The sequence below is a fragment of the Leptonotus elevatus genome, chromosome 9, assembly GCF_054856555.1.
Source record: "Leptonotus elevatus isolate MCC_2025b chromosome 9, RoL_Lele_1.0, whole genome shotgun sequence".
NCBI classification, from domain to species: domain Eukaryota; kingdom Metazoa; phylum Chordata; class Actinopteri; order Syngnathiformes; family Syngnathidae; genus Leptonotus; species Leptonotus elevatus.
The window spans coordinates 6,861,192-6,883,999 of NC_141247.1; the positions used below are offsets into that span (position 1 = coordinate 6,861,192).

The 22,808-nt window shown below is 39.6% G+C and overlaps 1 protein-coding gene across 1 annotated transcript; it reads right to left on the minus strand.

Annotated features, from left to right (window-relative positions):
* Positions 1-3,082: 3,082 nt before the first annotated feature.
* On the minus strand, positions 3,083-17,404 carry cysltr1 (cysteinyl leukotriene receptor 1). The gene is made up of 3 exons (XM_086085221.1): positions 17,191-17,404; positions 8,397-8,590; positions 3,083-5,737 (listed from the first exon to the last, which is right to left on the minus strand). The coding sequence occupies exon 3, from the start codon at positions 5,726-5,728 to the stop codon at positions 4,712-4,714; it is 1,017 nt and encodes a 338-aa protein (XP_085941347.1). The 5' UTR covers positions 5,729-5,737; positions 8,397-8,590; positions 17,191-17,404; the 3' UTR covers positions 3,083-4,711.
* Between the last annotated feature and the right edge of the window lie 5,404 nt (positions 17,405-22,808).

Sequence of the window (22,808 nt, forward strand, 5' to 3'; positions counted from 1 at the left end):
ACGCCCACCGGAGCGGGGCGGGCACGACACCAAACCCCAGCCACCCCCGCCGGCCCCCATAGCACCGAGACCCGGGCCATGGATGGAGCCCCCGGCCCAGGGGAGGGGAAGGAAGGCGTACCGGGGAGGGGGAAGGGAGGAGGGAAGGGGACGACAAGAAGGGCAGGGGGCAGCGGCAGGGACGCAAGGAGAGGGGGAGAGGAGGAGGAAGGGTGACGAGGGAGAGGGGACAGGGAGGCGGAGGACGGGCGGGGAGAGGCGAGGAGGGAGAGGCAGCAAGGGGGAGGAAGGGGGAGGGGAGAGGGAACCACCGGGCACCCCGGCGGCCCACAGGCCCCGAACCGCGTCGCCGGGCCCAGAGCGACGGACCGCGCCGGAACGGCGCCGCCCCCAACACCAGGGAAAGCCCCGCAACGCAGCACCCCCCAAGAGACCCAGGGAACGGCCAAGACGCAGCCGCCACCCAGCAGCCAACAGAGGGGCAGACCCGCCCACTCCCCGCCAGGGGGGACAGCACCCACAGAATTAACCCACTGGCATGCCGTGAATCCGAATATCAACCCCTGGTGCCCATCGGAGGTGAATCCGCTCGATCCCGCTGGCAGCAGCCGGGTTCCTGACTATAGAAACACAACCATTAGTTACAAATTGCCTAATACAGAAACATCAATGCAAGTTATAACGCTGCTGTGGCTCTCGCTAACAGGCAGAATTAAAATCCAAGTTTAGGTTAAAAAATTCTATATACGTAGACCATGTTTCTTTAAATTTTGACATTTGGTTCTTATTTGAGGCAGATATTTTTTCCATTAAAATATGATTTATGAGGAGGTTAGACCATTGGTCGATATTCAAAGTTTGTTTATTTTTCCAGTTAACAAGAATTGTTCTTTTTGCGATAGTAAGGGCTACAAGTATAGATTGAAATTGTTTATGTGGTAAGTCAATTGTTGTTAAGTCACCTAGCAAACACAAGTTTGGAGAGAACGGTATCCTACAGTCCAAGACAGCGGAAAGTTTTTCTAAGACTTTAGTCCAGAAACACATAACCGGAGTACATAACCATAAAGCATGAAAATAAGTGTCTGTAGTGTTTTGTAAACACTGGAGACAAATGTCGGAGTCTGAGAGTCCCATTTTCTTCATCATATATTGAGTAATGTATGTTCTGTGAATAATTTTATATTGGATAAGTTGTAAATTTGTGTGTTTTGTCATTTTAAAAACATTTTCACAAACTTGAATCCAAAAGACAGATTCCGGAGCTATAGACAAGTCTGTTTCCCATTTTGAGATGGGTAAAGACGTTTTATCAGTATATGAAAGTAACTTATATATTTTTGAGAGTTTTTTTGTTGTTGTCGGAGAAAGCTTGGTAATATCTTTAGCTAAAACAGGCGGTTGGAGCGTACCCTGGAGTGTTGGAATTTGTTTCTTTATCATACTTTTAACTTGCAAATAATGTAAAAAGTTTCCGTTTTTTATTTTATATTTTTGGAGCAAGGATGTATATGATATAAACATATTATCTGAGAGGAGATGGTGGAGATGTGTAATTCCTTTCTGCTCCCACACATTCAAATAAAACGATTGGTTGTTAATTTGAAAGTCGGGGTTATGCCATAGGGGAGAAAGCCCGCTGGGCTCCACTTGGGCTTTTGTCATTTCTAGTGCCTTCCACCAGGCAGTCAGGGTGGCGGAAATCATTGGATTCTGTGCTTTCTGACAGAAACAAACATCTTTTTGTGCAAACGGAGGAGGGAGTTCATCATGTGCTCCATATAATCTGTTTATGAAGGACTAATACAGTGGCCTTCTATGTGCGCATCAGCTTGGTCGGTCTCAGCAGTCAGATCTCAGGGTTATGTTATGTTCTTGATAATCTGTTGTCTAAATGTATGTAAATGTGGTCTCTTCATGGAAATGAGAGAAACCCTTTTTCTGGGATTAACTCTAGCTCTAACAACCTTCATTGTTACAGATGGAAAGCTACACTCACTCCTTTGCTAATATGTTTGAATAAAAAGAAGGATTACGGCACAGGTTCCTTTTCACGTTATTACAGTAAATCCAACTTCTTGGGTTAATTGTTTGTATGTGGCCCTGTCACCTAAGGTTCCTGTTAGTAGTGCATGTATTTCTTTCACCGTTGTCTTTATAGCGTGATTGATGTACCAGTGACAACAGATAGGAATGAATGAATTGTACCCCTTGGACTAATATGGAATGTCATCTTTAAGAGGGAGAGAGGAAAACACAATGTTGTAAAATAATCTGCATGGAATATTAAAGAGCAAGGACAATATCTGTGTTGTTGTAACACCTAGTGGACACAAGCTGTAACTTGTCAAGCCATCGGAATTAAATATATACGGTACCAGGATTATTATTTTTTTTTTTTGAAGAAGAAGAAACTGAGAGCTACCAGTTTAATACAAACCTCTGAAATAACTAATTTGCTCAAGTTGCCTTTAATAACAAAAGTGAAATAAATCCCTGATCATGCTCATTGGAAACAGATGTCAAATTGAAATTCAATATTCAATAAATATCTGCAAATGTTTCATTTTAAAATGATCACTTTGATAACATTTCTTAAAAATCACTATGTTCCTCCACTGGTGATTTTATTTATTATTATTTTTTACAACAAACCAAAGGCTCATGTGGCTTTTATGGGGATACCTGCTGCCTCGGGGCACCATGTTGGTAACCAAGTACTATACATTCAGCCTTGTGACGCAGACCCTGGAGAGGAATACTCACCACAAGTACAAGCATGGGGTAGTCAGCATCCGTATGCCTTTCCTGGCCTCGTGCGTACATGACATAAGCAAAAACAGATTGCAGTGATATACATTCACAGGAAAGTGCTTATCTGCAATATTTATTGTGATTGTTTGATTGTTATTATAAATTGTATGACCATGACATAGATTGTGAAAGCAATGAAACCCAAGGTTTTGCTAGCTTTAGCAAAATCCCAAGCACATTGTTTTCAAGTCATGTTGTGAATGATGACGATACTGTACTTGTTATTTGTGCAAGTGGGGAATATTGCTGAAAAGCCAAGATTAGAACATAGCGACACTTGCAGCATTACCACAAGTAGTCATGCAATACAGATATGATACAGCTTGGTCAAAATACAACAAATTCTTCTGAGCCCCTGGACATTGAATTTCTAATGCTACATACCACATTTTGTGTGAAATATCTTTATTAAAACTTTCTACACATCCTTATCTTATTCAAAACTTCTGGTGTTGAATAAAGACAGTCATAAAAACTGTCAAAACTGTACCCTGCCCTTCGCTTTTTTATGTTTTACTTTTTTTGTTTTTAAGTTGAAAAGAAGCCTGGAAATACAATGTCCATTTAGTCAATTGTAGGAAAATAAATGTCTGTTACTTTTTGGGATTTACTGGTGACTGATTTCTAGTGTGCCACCCCAAATTCAGCTGCTGCACCACTCTAAAGTAGCATAGGAACTAGGATGGATGCTTTCTTAATAACATAGTAGGTTTATTCCATGCCCACCCAGTGGGTTTAACCAACCACATTTTGATTTTAATGAAACTTGGTGTACTTGTTGATAGTGATGGCACAACATTAAATCTCCAACTTTTGGTCAATTGGAACAGGGGTTTGGGAGCTACGTCCCCCGAATTTTGACATTTTCGGTAAAAAAGGTGTTTGGCTTCCTTTGAACCCTTCTCAGGAACTATTGGGTCAATCTTCACCAAATGGTTTTGTTGGAAAGGGAATTCAACAAGGCTTCCAAATGTGCAATCATTAAGAAGATTGGTGCATATTTGACTTTAAACAATAAGCAATAAGGAGTCAGGATATGTATTCATTGAAAATCATATGGATACTTTGACTCCAATATTCAGTAAATATCTGACGTTATGGATTCATGAACAGTTTTGTTAAAATCATGTGATGCAAAAAGATCAATTTCAAGGTCAACTAAAAAAGTCTAAGTCAAGTCATCTTTATTTACAGTTGTGCTTGAAATTTTACATACCCTTGGGGTATGTAAACTTATGAGCACAACTGTAAATGTACAAAAGCTAAACGCCGCTTAATGGCACAAATATGCTGCAAATTGTCACCAAAATTCACACGTACATCTCTACTCATGTCAACTTCAACCTCTGAAAATATCAAAACAATTGAATTTTGGATGTTATGGGCACTAAGCCTATTTCTTACCATACAGCGCGTGCATAATATACCGTATATATCCTAGGGGTATGTAAACTTTCAAGCCCAACTGTATATAGCGCTTTCAAACTGCTGCAGCTGCCTGTTACAAAGCGTTTTACAAAATTACAGAACATAAATTTGATTTCTTTTCCAACAATACCTGTTGCCATAGCTCTCAAAATCTTGCTCCAATTGACATAAGATTTGACATTTAGAGTTGTGTCTTCACTATCAACAAGTTTCAATTTTATTTTCAATAAAATCTAAATCTGTTCACTCTGATTTTTGGGGTGATTTGGCATGGAATGACCCAGTAAACAGTAACACAGTAATTCATAGGATGCCTTCTAATTACAGTGCTTTACATTTTGTTTGACAAAATTCTTGTCGATTCTAGTCTGCTTTTGTTTGTGAGTACCGGTAGCCTTTTCCAACGTGTCATCATTTCCCTTTATTGGACAGCGCTCCTGTTGGGTCTAAAAGAAGTGGCATTGAGCTGTTAGTTGTCACCAGACTCCGTACTAGCAACATTTTGCCTAATCGAATGGTTATAGGTGCTAGCTGATCGTGACAGACGCATGGAGTTAATACGGTTGCGAAAACCCTCCCCGGAGAAAAAGTAAAGCAACGGGTCAAAGCAAGAATTGGCTGCGGCAAGACACAGCGTCACAACAACTGACTTTTGCATAACAACCCTTTCAGAACAGGATGTGTCAGTCCGGTACAAGGAGTGAATATGGATGGTGCGTTGCACATGATACGGCATGAAGCTAACCAAGAAGGTCAGGAGGACAATGACGATCATTCGAATGGCTTTAGGGCCCGTGTCCTGCTGACGTCGAACCCCCAGGGTGCGGGAAAGTAAGGTTAGGATAATGCCAGCATAGCAAAGCAGAATGATAAGGAAGGGGAGGAGAAAACCCAGCACCAAAGACAAATAGTTCAACATGACTAGTCTTGACACAGCTTGACCTATCGGAGGTTCAAAGCATTTTGTTTTATTGGTGGCTGGGTCAAACTTCTGGCCAAACATCAGGAAGGGTGACGACGCTAAACAGATAAAAATCCAAATGGCCATACACACCAGACGTGCTTGTTTCACTGTCACCATGAGTCTGTTCTGCACAGGGAAGACAATGGCCAAGAAACGCGTCACGGACATGGCCGCCAAGAAGTAAATGCTGCAGTAGAGGTTGACGTAGAGGGCGCAGGAGGAGATGCGACATAGGAAATCTCCTTGGTTCCACTGTCCCTTGTTGACGTAATAAACGACCCGCATCGGCAAGGTGCTGACACACAGCAGGTCGGACACAGCCAGATTGAGCATGTAGACTTGGAAAGGAGAACTTGGGCGGTACGTTCGGATCAGCACCACCAAGGCGAAGCCATTTCCAGCCAGGCCTAACACTGTGATGAGGGAGTAGGACGTGGAGTAAACCTGATTGCGGAAGTCATCGATGGAGGGACAGAGAGAAGAGTTGCTCTCTTCACTGTACGTCTCATTAACTTGTTCCATCTGCAGCTGCTGAAACGAGGACAAATCACGACATTGAATGTAAGACTCTCAAAAAAGTCATAGCTGACAGATTAGTTCACAGATTTTCACCTGCAATGCGTAGAAGAGGAAGCCAAGAAATCTGATTAGCTTGGACATTTATCCTGTCACATGGTAACTGTTCTACTACAAATCTAAAAATCTATCTAAAATCTAAGAATAAATTGCTGATTGAAGCATATTAGACTCTGCACTTTTTTTTGGGGGGGGGGGGGGTATTATGTATTGGTGCAAAAAAATCAAGGTTTTTTACAATGTAATATTATTATATAATAAAAGTGTGCAAACCATACATTTTGTGTTCCTCTTCTTTCACCCATATTGAGTGAAATTAAATACATTTTTTAGACGTACACAAAGGCCGAGAGCACCTGGAGAGCGGGCGAGAGCGGGCGAGAGCGGGCGAGAGCTCCTAGTGCGTAGTTGGGATCGCTGGTTCGTCAGTAAATTTGCGGTCCTCTCCTGGAGCCCATATTATATTGAGTGAAATTAAATAAATTCTTCCACGACGCGGGGCCGAGAGCACCCATTGCGTATTAGGGCCACGTATAAATATATTTTTTTAGAGGGCGGGGGCAATATTACGAGAAAAAAACTCGCAACTTCATAAAACGGCAAATTTGCAAGTTTTTCTCTCGTAATATTGCCCCCGCCCTCTAAAATATATATACACGTCGTACGTAACATGTGTTGTGCCAATGTACTTAACCCCGGAATTTTTTTTTTATCCCCTGCCACGGGTGCGCGCACACAATGACGTCACACTACTAGACATGATTACTACTTTTCATTTAAAGACACAAACAACACACTGATCTTTCAATTTTATAAACAAGTGCTTGTATTTGTCACGGTTGGAGTTGGAGGACCCAAATGCAGGGAGGCAGGAGAACCACGGCAGGGATGCATGTTATACTCTGAAAACAATTTATTTAACAAAAACACTACCAGGGGTACTGGGTGAACAAAACCAACAAAGATCTGAAAAGACCAAAAATCTAAGTAAAAACAAAACACCAGAGTGGTGACAGCAACGATGATCCAACCCAGACAGAGGGGAGACAGGAGACTATATACACACACACACTAACGACACAACAAGACACACCTGGGGCAAGACACAAGTGGCTGAGGGCACGGATTGGTTGACACGAGGAAGGGCAGGATTACACTCAACAAGACCAAGGGAGACACACAACCAAAAACAGAAACCAAACATGACAGTATTTTGACCGATAGCTGCGTGGAAAAGCAAAAGAAAAGCATGTAGCCTACTTCACTTACACTATAGGACATCTCAAATTTCCATAGAAAAACTAATTCAGTGCACCAAACCGCGATGACTAGTCCTACGTGAGCACATTGCAGGGGGTACGTGGAAACATTCTATTATTTATTTGCCCCATTATCACAGATGTCTAATAAAAATAAAGTAAAAATGCTACAGCGGATCTGATTATTATTCTTTTCAATGTTCTGTTCATGCTGTTAATACCTGTGGTTTACAGGGAACTTATTCAAAGGAGGTCCAGAATTTTTGTGGTGAATGTTATGAGAATTATAAACTACAAAAGCAGGTTTATTCCTTATTTCGATTATTATTCTACTCATATAGCATATTAATTTGAGTAACAAAGAAGACAATGCCCAAGACTTAAATGCACAAATAAATTAAATGTGACCAAATGTTCCATCATAATCTGCTCCATTCTACTTTTGTAGAATCAACACGCAAGAGTGAAGGACTACTCTTTTTTTCTTCTCTCCTTTATTCACACACAGCAATAGAGTGAGGGACTACTCATGACTCCACCGAAATAGGTGGAAAGGTTTACCCATTTGCAATAGTTATATCACCACATTTTTGGGGATGAAATCTTTTATATCCATAGTGAATTTCAGTAGATCTCTTATTCAAAAACTTTCACAAAAATACAACTCTTATTTTTGTGAACGTTTTTGAAACATTAATATTGACAAGTTAAAACAAAAAGTTGTTAGTTAGTTAGTAAAATAAAGCAAAACTGAGAAACACTCAGATATTGTTCATTTCTGTCAAGGGTGGGCTGGTGGTTGGGGCACCACAAAGCATTTACATTTAGGGCACCAAAATGGCCACTATGAAGAAAATGTAACACTCGTCTTGACATCTCCATTCACTACATTTGCGCATACTGATGAGATCCATATTGAGCTGGCAACAGTTCTTTGTAGTTTTAGTTTCCAGTAGTGTAGAAAGGGAGCCTCGTGCAGCGAAAATTGCTCATCAATCATCACAATTGTTTTGTAATGGGGTATAGTCGTGCACGACTTTTAAGTACCCCAATATTAAATCATGCTTTTTCTCACATACAGTGCTCTTATTGGATGCATGTGTATGACAATCTGCCGTATGTACTAAAATTCAGTTAAACCACACATCAGAGACTCATCTGACATGTTAAAGTCAAACAATATCTTTGTTTATAGGAAATGTACAGTAGGCCCATAACTGTACTAGTTAAATATTCATGATTGTGCATTTAAAACACAGAAATCATCTTGCATAATAAAAACATGATTTTTTTTTCTGTTACAAAACTAATCTTGCTCAAGCTGAATTGAATTTTGATTAAATGTGAACGCTCACCAATAAGTCCCTTTACAGCGCTTGATCTTCACTTCAGTCCGACGCACGGTCAGCGAATGGCTGGTCCTCAAAACTGTGCTTGAAGAAGAACGCTCCTGCAGGTGGCTGCTTCTGAAGAGCGTCATCTAGTTTGAATCTCTTGAAGGTGGGACTTCTTCACTATCACTGTGCATCATGCATGGTGATGTCATCATCTGTGGGAAAACATCTTTGGTGACCTCCAGAGGTTTAACTTTCGTCATCTTGGTCAATGCACTAATGACATTACTGTATTCTACCACAGCATAATGTGGAAATACACAGGAATTAATTTCCCCCAACTTAACCCAATTGTATCACTTAAGGAAAGTGTTTTTTTTTGGTTAATAAAGAATGATACGATCCAAAAAGATTATGTGATTGGAAATGGATTCAGGAACTTTTCAGGCAAAAAATTCAACCAGTGTGACTATGAAATAAATACCTGGATGCTTAATGGCGCAGGTGAACTTTCCTAGATTCCTGTTGAATCAAGTAAAAGTTAATTAATTGCAAAACGCTTTCACACTTTAAAGCGCAGTCATTATCGCTTTAGGTTGAATTAATGGTAGGTAGGATTACTAATGTTTTTCAACATAAAAAAACCTCAACACAAATTAACAAATATAAAAAATTGAAACAAGTGTTTCCTCACTTTTCGCGGGTGATAGGTTACAAACAATAGGTGAATTTCAGCTAAGTAGAGGTTGTTAAAAAAATAAATAATCATATATATATATATATATATGTATATATATATATATATATATATATATATATATATATATATATATATATATATATATATATATATTAGGAGTGTTGGAAAAAATAGATTCAGCAATATATCGCGACATTACAGCGCGCAATTCTCGAATCGATTCAATATGCGGCCGAATCGATTTTTAAACATAATTTTTATGGGATTATTCAACAAAACGTCTTACTTAGGGTCAAGATTTACACATTAAGCATGGAAGAATGTTATATTAATGGAACATTAAGATTTAATATTTCACTTCAGTGCTGTTCAAACATGAAACGGACTGCAACCTGAATTTTCAGATAGATACATTTTCATACAAATCTTACAGTGTACATGTACAAGTTTAGTGATTAGTATTTTCTAAATTTGAGTTTAAAAAAATCGCAATAATCAATTTATAGATTTGTATCGGGATTAATCGGTATCGAATCGTGACCTATGAATCGTGTATATATTTGTGTATATATATATATATATATATATATATATATCTTTGTTATTAAAAAAAGGTTCTAATTGTTTGTATTGATAATTACAAATTGTATTTATATTTAAAGGAAAATTGCTAAACAAACTTCCGGTTTGTGAGCAAAACATGTACACCTTCAAAGAGCAGTATGGAATTGCAATCCCCAGCCATTTACGTTTAGTTACCAAGCACGAATTCTGTAATTTTTTTTTATTATACTTTATGCATATGAGTGAGAATATTAATGCTTGTTTTCTTCGAAATGCTGTCAAAATGTCCTTGTCCTTTCAATGTTTTCGGGAGCTAGGAACGATGCAAGAGACATGAGATGAACCCAAGATGATTTGGGTTTGTGTCGACATCTAGCCTGAAGCACGCTATCAAATGAAAAGTGACAGTACTTATGGAGTGCGGCTGTTTTGAAAGTTATGATACCAACACAAACAATCTACAGAAAAGTTTTTTTTTTACCTTGTTTGACTTCCACACTGAGTCTATTGAATCTATTGTAAATCTATTGTAAATAGACAATATAGAATCAATTTAATGACGAATCTGAGCTTTTTCAGTGTCAATGGGAGGATTTTAGGTCATTTTTATTGTTCATTTATCGAAAGTCAGTTAACATTTTCCTTTGTCTGCTGGTTCAACGGATTGTCTGTCAAGGACAAGAACAGCGTTGTCAGCTTTGTTCTAAAATCATTGGGGTCAAACTGGAGAGATTTGTGTTCCCTATGGGAGAACCAGGTGAGAATGAAGGCAAAGAGCATTCTCAGCCAACCTGACCACGTGCTGTCCGCCCAGTTCAGGCCGCCACCAGCATGCCCCTCTGAGTAGAAGTAAGATATACCGTACTCCAAATCATTATTATTCCTTCTGCTATCAGGCTGTTGAATGCTGACAGCAGTCATTTTAAATGACTTTTTCACAACAATGTGTTCTTATTATTGCCAATTTATTATCTAAGATCTTAAATCAACTTCCGTTGTTTCTAACATGCTGTGTGTGTCTGTATGATTGTGTTCTGGTGAATTGCAAAGGAATCACAAATACAAATGAAAGAGTCCTCTTCTTCGCAACTGCTTGAACATTTATAACTCAATGATAGTGGTGTTGTGACGTTGGTTTTCTAATGGCTCTCAGTAAAATAAATTCCAAAGCTGACATCACCCCCCTTCGTTTCAGCTTGGAATAACCAGATGTAAAACATTGCAACTACTGTTTACATTTGCCTGACTCATCTGAGTTGCTTTTACTTGAGGTCCAAAATGCAGATGTGAATTTAAAATGTTAAAAGGTAATTACCAGATCAAATAAAGTGATTTCTTGTAAGTGATTATAGAGGATGTTTGTTTATTCAGAAGCATTTCCGTTGGAAGTTGTTAATGAGTTTGCCTTGTGGTTAGCAAATCAAGTCCGGATGCCTCGGTGGAAATGAACAAACTAATTTTCACAGTTGAATGGCCAGTGTGGTGAAAGGGCGGGCCACTTCTGCTCTAACTCATTTAGTCATTACGCACATAAAAAATAAACATGAAACCAAAGGTTTACGCAGAAGAACCAGGCAAAAGCGAACTCTTCACATAACATTTGTTTTAGTCTTCTTTTTTCTTTGCTTTTTTGTAGCTAAAGCATTGTTGAACTGTAAATGCTGACAATCATCTATTCAAACAAATGGACAAAAGAAAAAAAAGAACATCATAACCCAGTGGCTCAATAGCATTGCACAAAACAAAAATCTTGACATTTTAATTATAATTCATCAAATCCATTGTTCATGCATTTGTTTAAACGTGTTGATAAAAACTGTGAATGTCTCATTCATTGGGCTTTACAATTTTACTTTTGGTGTGTACACCCATCACCACAGAAGAATGTTGTGTACTGATAACTTGCATTGATTTGAATGTGGCAGGAAATGCTCCAGTTTCTGAGCAAACGTGCATGTGACCCTCCATATTAGACAAGTTTGAGGAACTATTTTGCTCTGGAGCCTCTTTTGATCAGATCAGGTATAAATTGTTAAAATGTGTATAGACAATTTTAATAACAATGAATCTTTCATGCTAATTTAAGTACATAAGCAATCAACTAAATGAATGCAACAGTGGGCTGGATTCAGGAACAAAAAGCTCCCCCACACACAAAATGCATCAAGCTCTTGCTTCCCAGGTAATATATTTTTTTCTGGGCTATGTTGATAATGAGCTTCATATGGAAGGTGATTATAGCGGCGGAAGGCCTGTTTTTGCTTGTGCCTTGGCCACAGTGCTCTGTTCTTGCTCGTTATAATCAACCTAACAGCCATATGCAATGCTAACAATCTATAAAGTTTTCAACACACCTTATACTGTTGTTGTATATGTGGTGAGGAATGTGCTCTTGATGTCTTGTGTTTACCCGATGTTAGTGTGCATATTTGAGCCAGCAGCTCCAGCTCCATACATGGAAGTGAGAGCAACCTCTGATCTCATCTGTTAGGACTTCTTTCAGTCCCTTTACACTGCTTTAGTTGCAAAATGGCAGTCAATGCATCAAATTCAAACAGATTTGGTGAGTGCAAATTGAAAACGTTTTATTTATTTATTTATTTTTTAAGTAAAGCACCATAAATGACTGGGTGGCCTGCTGTCAGTGAAATCTGCAGAGAAGCATTTTTTATTGGTTCATTTAATGTGCAGAGCATGTAAGCAATACTCTGCAGATGTTTTTATAGGTCATGTTATCTATCATATAAATGCTTTTTACGCAGCAGTTTAATAATCTGATAAATAGAACAGTTACCCGACCGCAGACATTTATTGAAACATTTGCAATTTCAGGCAGCTACTAACCTGTTTTCCTGGACTACACAGTGAGTTAGTAGATACAGATGAAAGCTTCCAGTAAGGAACAATAGTAAGTTTGAAAGATGATCGACTCAACAGTAAGACAAACACACACAATCATGTCCATATGTTCGGAAATTTCCATATTATAGTGACTGCATTTCCATAGGCAGAGTGGGCCTACTTTGCTATGTTGCATACTCAACGAAAACAGCTGGAGGCCTGTCCTTATCACTCAAAAACTAAAAACATAGTGCACACAAGCACAATCTAATCAGAAAGGTTCCCATTGAAGTCACTACATTTCTCCATTTCAAGGGCCTAAGGTATTTTCCCGTTTTTTTAAGCTGTTTAACCACAGTATTTGAAAACAGGGTTCTTTTTTTCAAAATATTGCCAAAATGATCCAAACACCACACTAATTTTGTATAACTCCTACACTGTTTGCAAAATTCACAACATATACACCTATATTTAAAAACATACACATATTTACAAAAATGCTGTTTCACGAACACAGTCTGACATAATGAGACACTATTGCAAGTCAGTTACACACTGGCCAATATAAAACACATTTGTATAAAACCTAATTTTAGGGACTAGCATGTGCTAGACTTTTTTGACAGGTATTTTTACGTAACGGGTGATTTAGATGACAAAATATATTGACAAACACAAACAGTTTTTTTTTTCTTTAGAAATAAGTTTTGTTTTTCTTGTAAGGTTAAGAAATGATTTGTCACAGCAACTTTTTATTTTAATTTTTATCCATCTTAGATTATGGAGACTTGCTTTATATGAATCCTTCATCTCAACGTCTGACAAAGATTGATTTGGTGTTCCGTGCTTCTAATGTAATTATGTAATTGATGAAGAAGAAGAAAAGACACAATAATGTGGAATGGTCATTCATGGGAAGAACATGGCTAATTAGAAAAGACATCTACAGAACGTAATATACATCCCAAGTTATTCGCTAATGTAATGTAATGTATTTGCTGCTGTTGCTAACGTTGTTGTACATTAAACTGTCAAACTGAAAAGAATTGTGAGCGTAGCGTAAATTAGTAACATATATGAGTACTGAGCTGCCCAAGCTTTTGCAGTGTTCAGTGTCACAGGTGAAAGCACAACCCGAAAAATCAGGTAACATTACCATAAAGTAACCAAGTACTGTAAAGAAATGTTAGCCTTATGTGATTGTGGAAAACTAATTGTTAAGTTTTAAGATGGCATAGTATTGTTATTTAAAAAATGTTTCATTAAAACTAAGTTTAATAGACACAATTGTGTTACATTGTTTGTTAAATTATAGTTACAAATAAATGTACAATGACGTATTAGGGCCAATTATAAATGTTTTTATTTTTTTAGGGCGGGTACAATATTCAGAGAAAAAAAACTTGCCACTTTATAAAGTCACAAATTTGCCACTTTATAAACTTTATATAGTGGCAGATTTGCGAGAAAAAAAATCAAAAGAACTTGCGAGAAATACACGTAGTCTCGACTGTTTGTGCCAATACTTTTTGGTCGGGTTTCCTAATAAGGAAATAGTAATTGCTAACCATATCATGTTAAGCATTTGCTCTTTGAACCGTTATGTACGGCCACTGGTCAGCGACAAAGACGCCTCGCTTTGCGAAGGTCCACACCCGGCATTTAAGTTAATTTGTTAAAATGTATATTTACTTGCACATTTATGTTTCCAGAATTATTATTTACACGTTCATTCTTTCTGGTATTTTTTTGTACAAGTATCTAAATTGATGTGTCGAATATGCTGCTCTCTGTCATTCACTTGCATTTACCTATGGTATGCTAGCATCTGATTGGATAGTGTTAGTCAGCTGATAGGGGATCAGGAAGTGTTGTCGCTGTCGTATAAATGTGTCTTTTTTTCTGTATAAAAGTTGAAATGTACGCTGAAGATCGAACATCGACTAAATGATCAATATAGTTGAATAAAATTGCTCTTTATATTCGTCAAAATTAGACTAAAACTAAAATGCAATCTGATGACAAAATTATATCTGAAAATTAATTAATTTTTGTTAAAAAAAAAAACTATAACTAAAACTAAATTGAAAATTATTGTCAAAATGAACATTGTACACAATCAATTACATCCACATAAGTTTTACATTAATAAAACATGAATGGACTAATTTAGGCTTTCTATAACAAAACAGAAACAAAGAAGCAGTCGAACAACATACCTCTCACACAGCAGTCGAACAACATACCTCTCACACAGCAGTCTCACTGACGACTGACAAAAGTAGTGCAAAGAGAGGAAGTGACATCAAGGTGAAGTTAAAGGTCACTCAATCGAAAATGCTTGGGCAGCCATTTTGAAGACTTAGGGCCCCGTCCAGACGGAAGCAAAGCAGACTTGGTTCCTCAAACAAATCTTGTACACACAGAAGCAACTCAAGACTTGCGTGTGTCCAAAAGAAGACGCTGAGGACGTTTAACGGCTGTAATGTATATGCCAAGTCTGGAGTGGCGCTGTAGTGCAGCCACAGGGAGTTAACGGAAAGCGTAAAAGAAGAATCAGCGAATAAGACGAACAATTTTTTTTTTTACTTAACAATCTAACTTTTTAAACTTTGCAATCTACAGATTGTCGTTGCATGTATAGAAACAACATGAAAAAGACGAACACAGGAGAAGTGACAATGGCGGGTGATTCAAGTACAACACCGCTTGTTGAACGTGGGAATAAAGAAGCAAAATATTTTGCTGCAAAAGCATAAGCAAGCTTAGGAGGCGGCGCAAAACGACTACTACACGGCTATCCGCCATTGTTGTTACGCGAGAATTGGCGCATACGAGTCAATGTGCGACAATGCGTCAACATTGAGCTGCGATCATTACGTCATCACTGGAGGAGTATCCTGCACATGGTGTCCAGATGGAAGTGTACGGGGCGCGTTTTAAAATCTTTCCACTCTGGAGCCCGATTTCAAAAGTGATTGGCTTTAAGCTCCAAAACCCCGCCATCATGTGGACGAACGGCCTAAGCGGTAAGAAACTTGCAAGGATACATTGAAACTGGCTTTCGTGTGGACGGGGCCTTAGATAAAGCAACGTATAACTGCGAAAAGAAGTGCTGATATCCCACCATATTAAACTATTTCCATATATTTTTTTACAATTTTTAATGATCTCTTTTATCTTAGTAGGCTTTTAACATTAATAAAAACAACCACAAACTAAATACAAACTGATGAGACAATGAGAGACACCTGGACAAGACACACGTGGGTGAAAGAGCCGATTGAATGACAAAAGGGACCAACTGACAAAACTTAACGAGACAGATGGCAACAGGGAGGACGCAAGGAATATGACAGTGTTCACTACAGTGACACAGATTTAGTGAAAATGTACAGATTAAAAAATTTTTTTTATTTGTTGTCTTGGTGTAATGTTCGCTCAGAAACAAAAGAAGTCAAGCCAATGAATGCTGGAGCAAAACATTAATAATGGATGTCTGTGTTATGACTTCATGCTATAAGGGAACATTGTTTGATCTGATCGTTTTACAAAATGTGTACACACACTGCACGCAACGGTGAATGTTAATTTTTGGCATCAGTGCTGTCCTTGCTCTCATGCACAGAAGATGTCCTGGCTGGTCCACACAAATTATAGATGATGACGATTGGCTTTGACAATGATAACAATGTATTTTTCCTTTTTATGGTTTTGATTTTGACATTGCATTTCTAAAATGTCTACAAAATGTTGTTAAACAAAATGCACTCTTTGTCTACAAATGGAACGTGTGATTAATTTGCTGATTTTTTTAATTCATTGGATCCTTAAAAAAATTGCAGCGCCACTACGTCATCTTGCCAAGACTCCATTATCCTTACAGCTCTGTGCGTTACGAGAGAAGTGTGCACGCGTTGTGCAAGCTACCCGCTGTAAACGTAATGCTAACCTACCTAAAAGTGTGAGTAGCTCTTGCGTTAAGACATGAAAACGCTACCATGTAATCAAGGCTTCAAAAAGAACACAATCAGACTCAAGAGGCGGATTCACAGGATGACACAACACCAAGCCAGTGTGATACAATATATATATAGATATAATAACCTAGACTGCTAATGCCGCATTCTTGCTCGCCAGAATGTTGGTCCCAAACACAAGTCATATATTTTTCCCAAAATTACTTATGGATGATACTGATGATGACACGTGACGACACGTTAATCTTGCAAGTGAAGATCAGCCAGCTAACAGTAACGTTAGTGCTTCTGATTCACTTGTTGGCCAGCAATGTCAACAATAATTGCACATACGAAAGACCAGACTAGAGAGAGAGAGAGAGAGAGAGAGAGAGAGAGAGAGAGAGAGAGAGAGAGAGAGAGAGAGAGACCGCTTAATTTACCTACCGCCTAATTTACCTACCGCCTAATTTACCTGGCAACAGTGGAATAAGGGGAGTACCAGCACCCTATCAACCGTCAGCAGAAATAACCTAAGCGTGTCGTGTCTGAAAAGTCAAGCGATTAGCCTACCGTTGCAGTCAGCACAGTGTGCACACGCCCAAGGATGACAAAACAACACGACAACTCTTTCAAAATTAACAAGCTTTTATGGTGATGCAGAAACCTATTTTTAAGTTATGTTATATTAAGCTGTCTTCATAGCTGACAATTAATATGGGGTTGACGTTACTGGAGTCAGATTACTCACCAGCAGTTAAATCCTGGTCTGCATGTTTGTAAAGCGTTCTCCTCACACAGAGATCCTTTTTTGGCTGTGAGTAGAGTGGAAAAAGACACAGGTTTAAACTAATAGTATTGTCAATGATGAAGGGAAGCCCCTCAAACTCTGATATCCTTCCAGCATGACTCGGACACAGAGTGATTCGTTTCCAGACCAGACATGACGGCATCGAAGTGGAGAAAGAGGCTGTGAGAAAGAGAAGAGAAGGGTGAGAAGCTCTGGAATTTGCTGAGAATAAGATGAAGATGACTTTCACTATCGACGTTCTGGCCCTGTTAAGGGGAGTTGTGGAAACCAACAATCATTCAGTTTGTCGATTTTACTGTAAAATGCAAGGAATGTTTGGAAAAACAAGAAAATTGGAGGTGTTGGATTTGAATCACCCATCATAAAACAGCTTGAAAAGTAGCTTACGGCTCATCTGTCACCCTGAACATGATATATATATATATATATATATATATATATATATATATATATATATATATATATATATATATATATATATATATATATATATATATATATATGTGTGTGTGTGTGTACTATTTTTGATTGTGTCCATGTGTCAGCCTTAATTTTGGAAACTTGAGGTAACAATAGCAACGAATATATCACCCATGTCTGTGCTTACATAGAACGAGCCAAAGACAAAGACTCAGAGTGTGAAGGAGTGCTGAGGGGTGGGCGGGCGTTCAGGAGTCTCTGTCCTGGTACACACATAGTGACTTTTAAATCTTAAAAGGTTTGTTGTGACAGACCCCACACAATGCACACATAAAGATATATATTTTATTTTATTTTTCATTTTATGAGGGGGAATAGAAGATGCCCACCAATTTTGGAATGACCCAGCTATGCTTCTCCAGATGAACGACCACCACCTCATTTTTTTTAAATCGTAAATTTACACCAATATTCCATGTTTCTGCGGATTAAACCAAGTGTTTTTTTAGGAAACACTTTTGGCGCTGGCCTGACAGAGGATGGCTGAGTTGCTTCCTACAGCTGAAACTGGTGCTGCTGTTCCCTCTGCTGGTGAACTGTGTGTTCAGCCTGTGAACGCTCTGGCTGGTATAATCATCTTGCATTTCCACCAAACCCTCCAACATGTTTCTGGAACATCTCACATCTACACTGGCTTCTTCTAGTCAGGGGAAAGCATATTGGTTTGGTGGTCTGTGAATGAGGATGAGGAACAGGGACGAATGCTGTAAGGGTACTGCTGTGTCATGAGATGATGATGCTTACCACTTGTCCTCTTTGCTCCTGCCGGGGCTGCTGGGACTAGAGGCCAAGTTGATTTCACTATGACCTCAGTAACCTCAGAATTTCAGAACTTTTCAGTGTGCTCAGCCGAACACTTTTGTGGATACTTGTTTTTCTCAAAGCGCTCTTCCAGGACTCAAACTCCATGCTACATACCAGATGTCAGGCCTCTCTCTCAACCGTGCATGATTTTCACAATGTCCTCTCATGGTCTGGTGCCTCCCTTCTCCCTTCACATGTTCTCCTTCTGTCTGAGGAAAACATTGTGCCTGGGTAATTTATGGCTCAATCATGTTCATCTCCACAGCAAGCCACAAAACAGATTTGCTTTTGTTAAATATTTTATGAGACCAAGTCATTTTTTGAGGACACTTTGGTGTAATTTGAATTATTCAAAATGCATTACATTAACAAATGCTACCACTATTAAAGTTATTTGTCTGGCTTAGATGTTGTATAGAAATCAGACAAGCACAGAAAACTGTCACACCGCGGTGAGGTTGTCTTGTCATTTCCTGTTTTATTTTGAAAATTCTGACTCCTTTCGTTTCAGGTCACTTGCCCTTCCTCATGCGGTGTCAGTGTCAATCCTGATTCCTGATTGTGTCCACCTGTTTCCCATTACCCTCATGTGTTAAATGGTCTGCGTCTCCCCTGTCTTGTGCCTAAGTGTTTTCGTCAGAGCCACTCAAGCCAGTCATAGTACTCAGCCTTGTTGTCCTGTATCTAGTCATAACTTTGGTTTGTATTTTTGTATAGCCACAGTATGGTTTTGTTTAGGAATTATATTGTGTTGTTTGTAGTTTAGACATCCTCCCTTTTTGGAGCGCCTTTAGTTAACTTTTAATAGCCTTTGTTTTTCCCCTCTAAACGAGGAGGTTTTTTTTGTTTAATAAATATTTGCCTTGGCCTCAAACCCCTATCTCTGCGTCTGAGTCCTAAAACTGCCACGTCGTGTCAAAAACTGGAAGACCAGCAAATAAGAGTGAATCAGAAGAAGATATGAAAGTTTGAACACGCTCGTCAAAATGTGGATTTGCTTCCTCAGCTTTCATTTGACATCCTTGTGAACTCTACTTCAATTTTAACAGCAGGAGATTTTGATCTGCTCTGTATTGTAAACATACTCTCATCCTGCAGTCTCTCATTTGTTTAATATGGAAGACAGCCTAGGAAAAACGTGTAAAAAAATACAATTCTTTTCAACAAATGTATGCTGTTGCGTATTAAAAATGTATTGTGACACCATGGATAACATTGTTTATATTCAGTTATGTTAGTTTTCAATATCCACTCATCCGTCCATTTTCTTCTGCTTATCCAGGGTTGTATCACAGGGGCAGCAAAATATGCACTGAAGCCAAGACTTCCCACTTCCTAACCACTTCATCCAGCTTTTCAAAAGGCATCAATGCTAGGCAGAAGACATAGTCTCTCTAGAATGTCCTGGGTCATTCCAGGGTCCTCATCCCGGTGGGATGCGCCCCGAACACCTCCCCAGCATCCAGGAGGTATATTAACTAGATGCCCGAGCTACTTCCTCTGACTACTTTTTTCCCTTAGCCGCTTCCAGATGAAGAACCCTCTCACCCTTTCTTGAGAGCCCAGACACCCTGCAGAGGAAAAATAATTCAGGAGGAGCTTGTATATGTGATCTTGTTCTTTCATTAATGGCAGAAAGCTTAGGTGAGAGTGGGAACTTAGACTGACCAGTAAATCAAGAGCTTCCGCTTTTGGCTCAAATCCCTCTTAACTCTTTGACTGCCAGACGTTTTCAGAAAAGGGATGCCGCCAGTGCCAGCCGATTTAAGCATTTTGACTGATTTTCAAGGTCCACAGAAAATGTTCTGTTTGGACTATGGAAACACACGTACTACCAAATGAAAGATTGGACTTTCATCTTTCATCAGAAAAAAAGAGTTTGTTTCTACCTTATTCCGTTCTTTAGTAATCAACAATAGAAAATGGTTAGTTGCATCCGATTTCGCTTGTTTTGAACTCAAATACGGAGAAATCAAGCTTTTAGTGAAACGATATTATTTCATGCATTCTAGTGAATTTGACACTTCTTTTTGTCCATGAATGATGCCACAAACACCTAAATAGTGCTTTACTTCTATAAAACACTACCACCAAGAATGAAAAAGTGTTTTTTGATAGCAAAATACGTTTATTTACATTCAACAGTGTAACAATTTGACAACAATTTGGCAAACTATTTACAAATGTGTGCAACTGTGGTGCTATTTACAAATATGTGGATGTTTCAACGACAGTTTTTCTTTGTGTAACACTCTCCTGCGTGCAAGAAGACGCAACAGCATTTGCATGATCCATTTTATCCAGTCCATTCATGGTGGCATCGTAGTCCAGAAACAGTGTCTTCTCCGTGATCAGACTGTACCCGCTCCTCCGATGAATATGCATTGGACTCGGGGTACTCTTCATTGTCCGATCGAATGTCCGCTTGTGCAGCTCCGCGTTTTCCGGCCTTAGCAGCGCTAGCCGCGCTAGCCGCGCGTAGCCGGTGAGGCTTACAACGTGATCGTAAACACGTCCAGGCTTCCAACTTTGGCGTAGAGCTCGTTGTCATCATCATCGTTGACATCAATCTGCATTGGTCGATGCCAACTCTCCATCGCCCGATCGAATGTCCGCTTGTGCAGAAGTACCCGGCCGGCTATTGTGCGCGTTTTCCGGCCTTAGCAGCGCTAGCCGCGCGTAGCCGGTGAGGCTTACAACGTGATCGTAAACACGTCCAGGCTTCCAACTTTGGCGTAGAGCTCGTTGTCATCATCATCGTTGACATCAATGCGCTTTTTAGTATTGATTGATGCTTTCCGTCTTTGAAAAAAATGCTCAAGCGTGAGCTGCTTGTAACCGGTTGCTTGGTCTAGCCATTGTGGCTTGGATCAGCCATTGTCTCCTCAACACTCTAGCTCCGCCTCACGTCTTCTACTGACGCCCACGGTGGGCGGCCCATCCAACCTTGTGCAAAGAGAGTCATCGCTGCCCTCTAGGGGCCAAAACGAGTCTTTGACTAATCAGATCAGCCTGATTCTTTCAGCACAGCTGCCCAAGGCTTTCCTGCACCCGTTTTTGAAAAAAAAAAAAAAAAACATAGGGGACGTCTTTTAACGTCCTCGGCGCCCTTCCCTAGGTTTATGCTAAACGTTTTATAACGTTTATGGCAGTCAAAGAGTTAACCACGACAGACTGTCTGGATCATTGCAGGCGCTGCACCAAACCGCCTGTCGATCTGCTTCTGCAGCCTTCCATCCCTCACTTTGTGAACAAGACCCCAAGATGCTTGAGCTCTTGGGAAAGGATCTCATCCGCGATCTGATCGAGGGCAGTCCACCATTTTCTGACTGAAGTCCATGGCTTCAGATTTAGAGTAGTTTCCTTCCAAAACGCTTCACACTTGGTTGCAAACCATTCCAGTGGGAGTTGAAGACTGCGGTTTGAGGACTCCAATAGAACCTCAATATTTTCAAACAGCATGGATCCATTATTGAGGCCAGCAAACCAGAAATTCATAACCCTAACACTCAATGAAAGCCATTTCAACTTTCTGCAGACCACGTGTACCAAAAGTCTGACAAATGTCCCTCCAAGTCCATGGAGGCTGGTGCAGACTGCTTGGATGAACTCCAGAACTCTGCTGAAAGTGTAGAGCTGGTTCACTGTTCCAAAGACAGGACAAACCCCACACTGCTTCTCCCAAACCAAGATTAGTTTCCCTCCTCACCTGAATGGCAGCTGAAGACTGTGATTCACCAGTGACCAACTGTTTTTATGCAGTCTGGTCAGATCTCATCTGCCACCGAGAAGCTTTTTAATTAACTCTGTGACCTCAACCCCAGAGAGAGGAGGGCCCACTTCGGAAACTCCCAGACTCTGCTTCCTTACAAGCAAACTCCAAAAGCTGCAGTCGCCTTAGACTGCTGTTACCAATCTGGTGCCTCCCAGGGTTGGGGAATCCAGGTCCAGAAAGTAAAAGCCGTGCCACATATTGGCTTTAGCCACAGGTAGTTCTGCGTAACTGGCAGGTAAACGAGCTCATCTCCACCTGTTGAGTAGAAGCACTTGTGGCTCAGGCCAAATGGTTTCAGATTTGTACTTCCTGAACCTGGATTCACCAACCATGGTGACACCATTTTCTTGATCCAATGGCTTCTCTCTTCTTCTTTGATGCACAGCTACACTGGAGGCACTGGTGAGCGATGTCTGCCATCTTGTGGTAAAACTATTATTATAACTTAAGACTGCTCAGCTATATTAAAGATGTTTCTTTTAAAATTGTTATTGAGGGC

Coding starts and splice junctions, on each gene's coding strand:
- cysltr1 (XM_086085221.1), bottom strand. CDS start 5,728: ATGGAACAAGTTAATGAGACGTACAGTGAAGAGAGCAACTCTTCTCTC.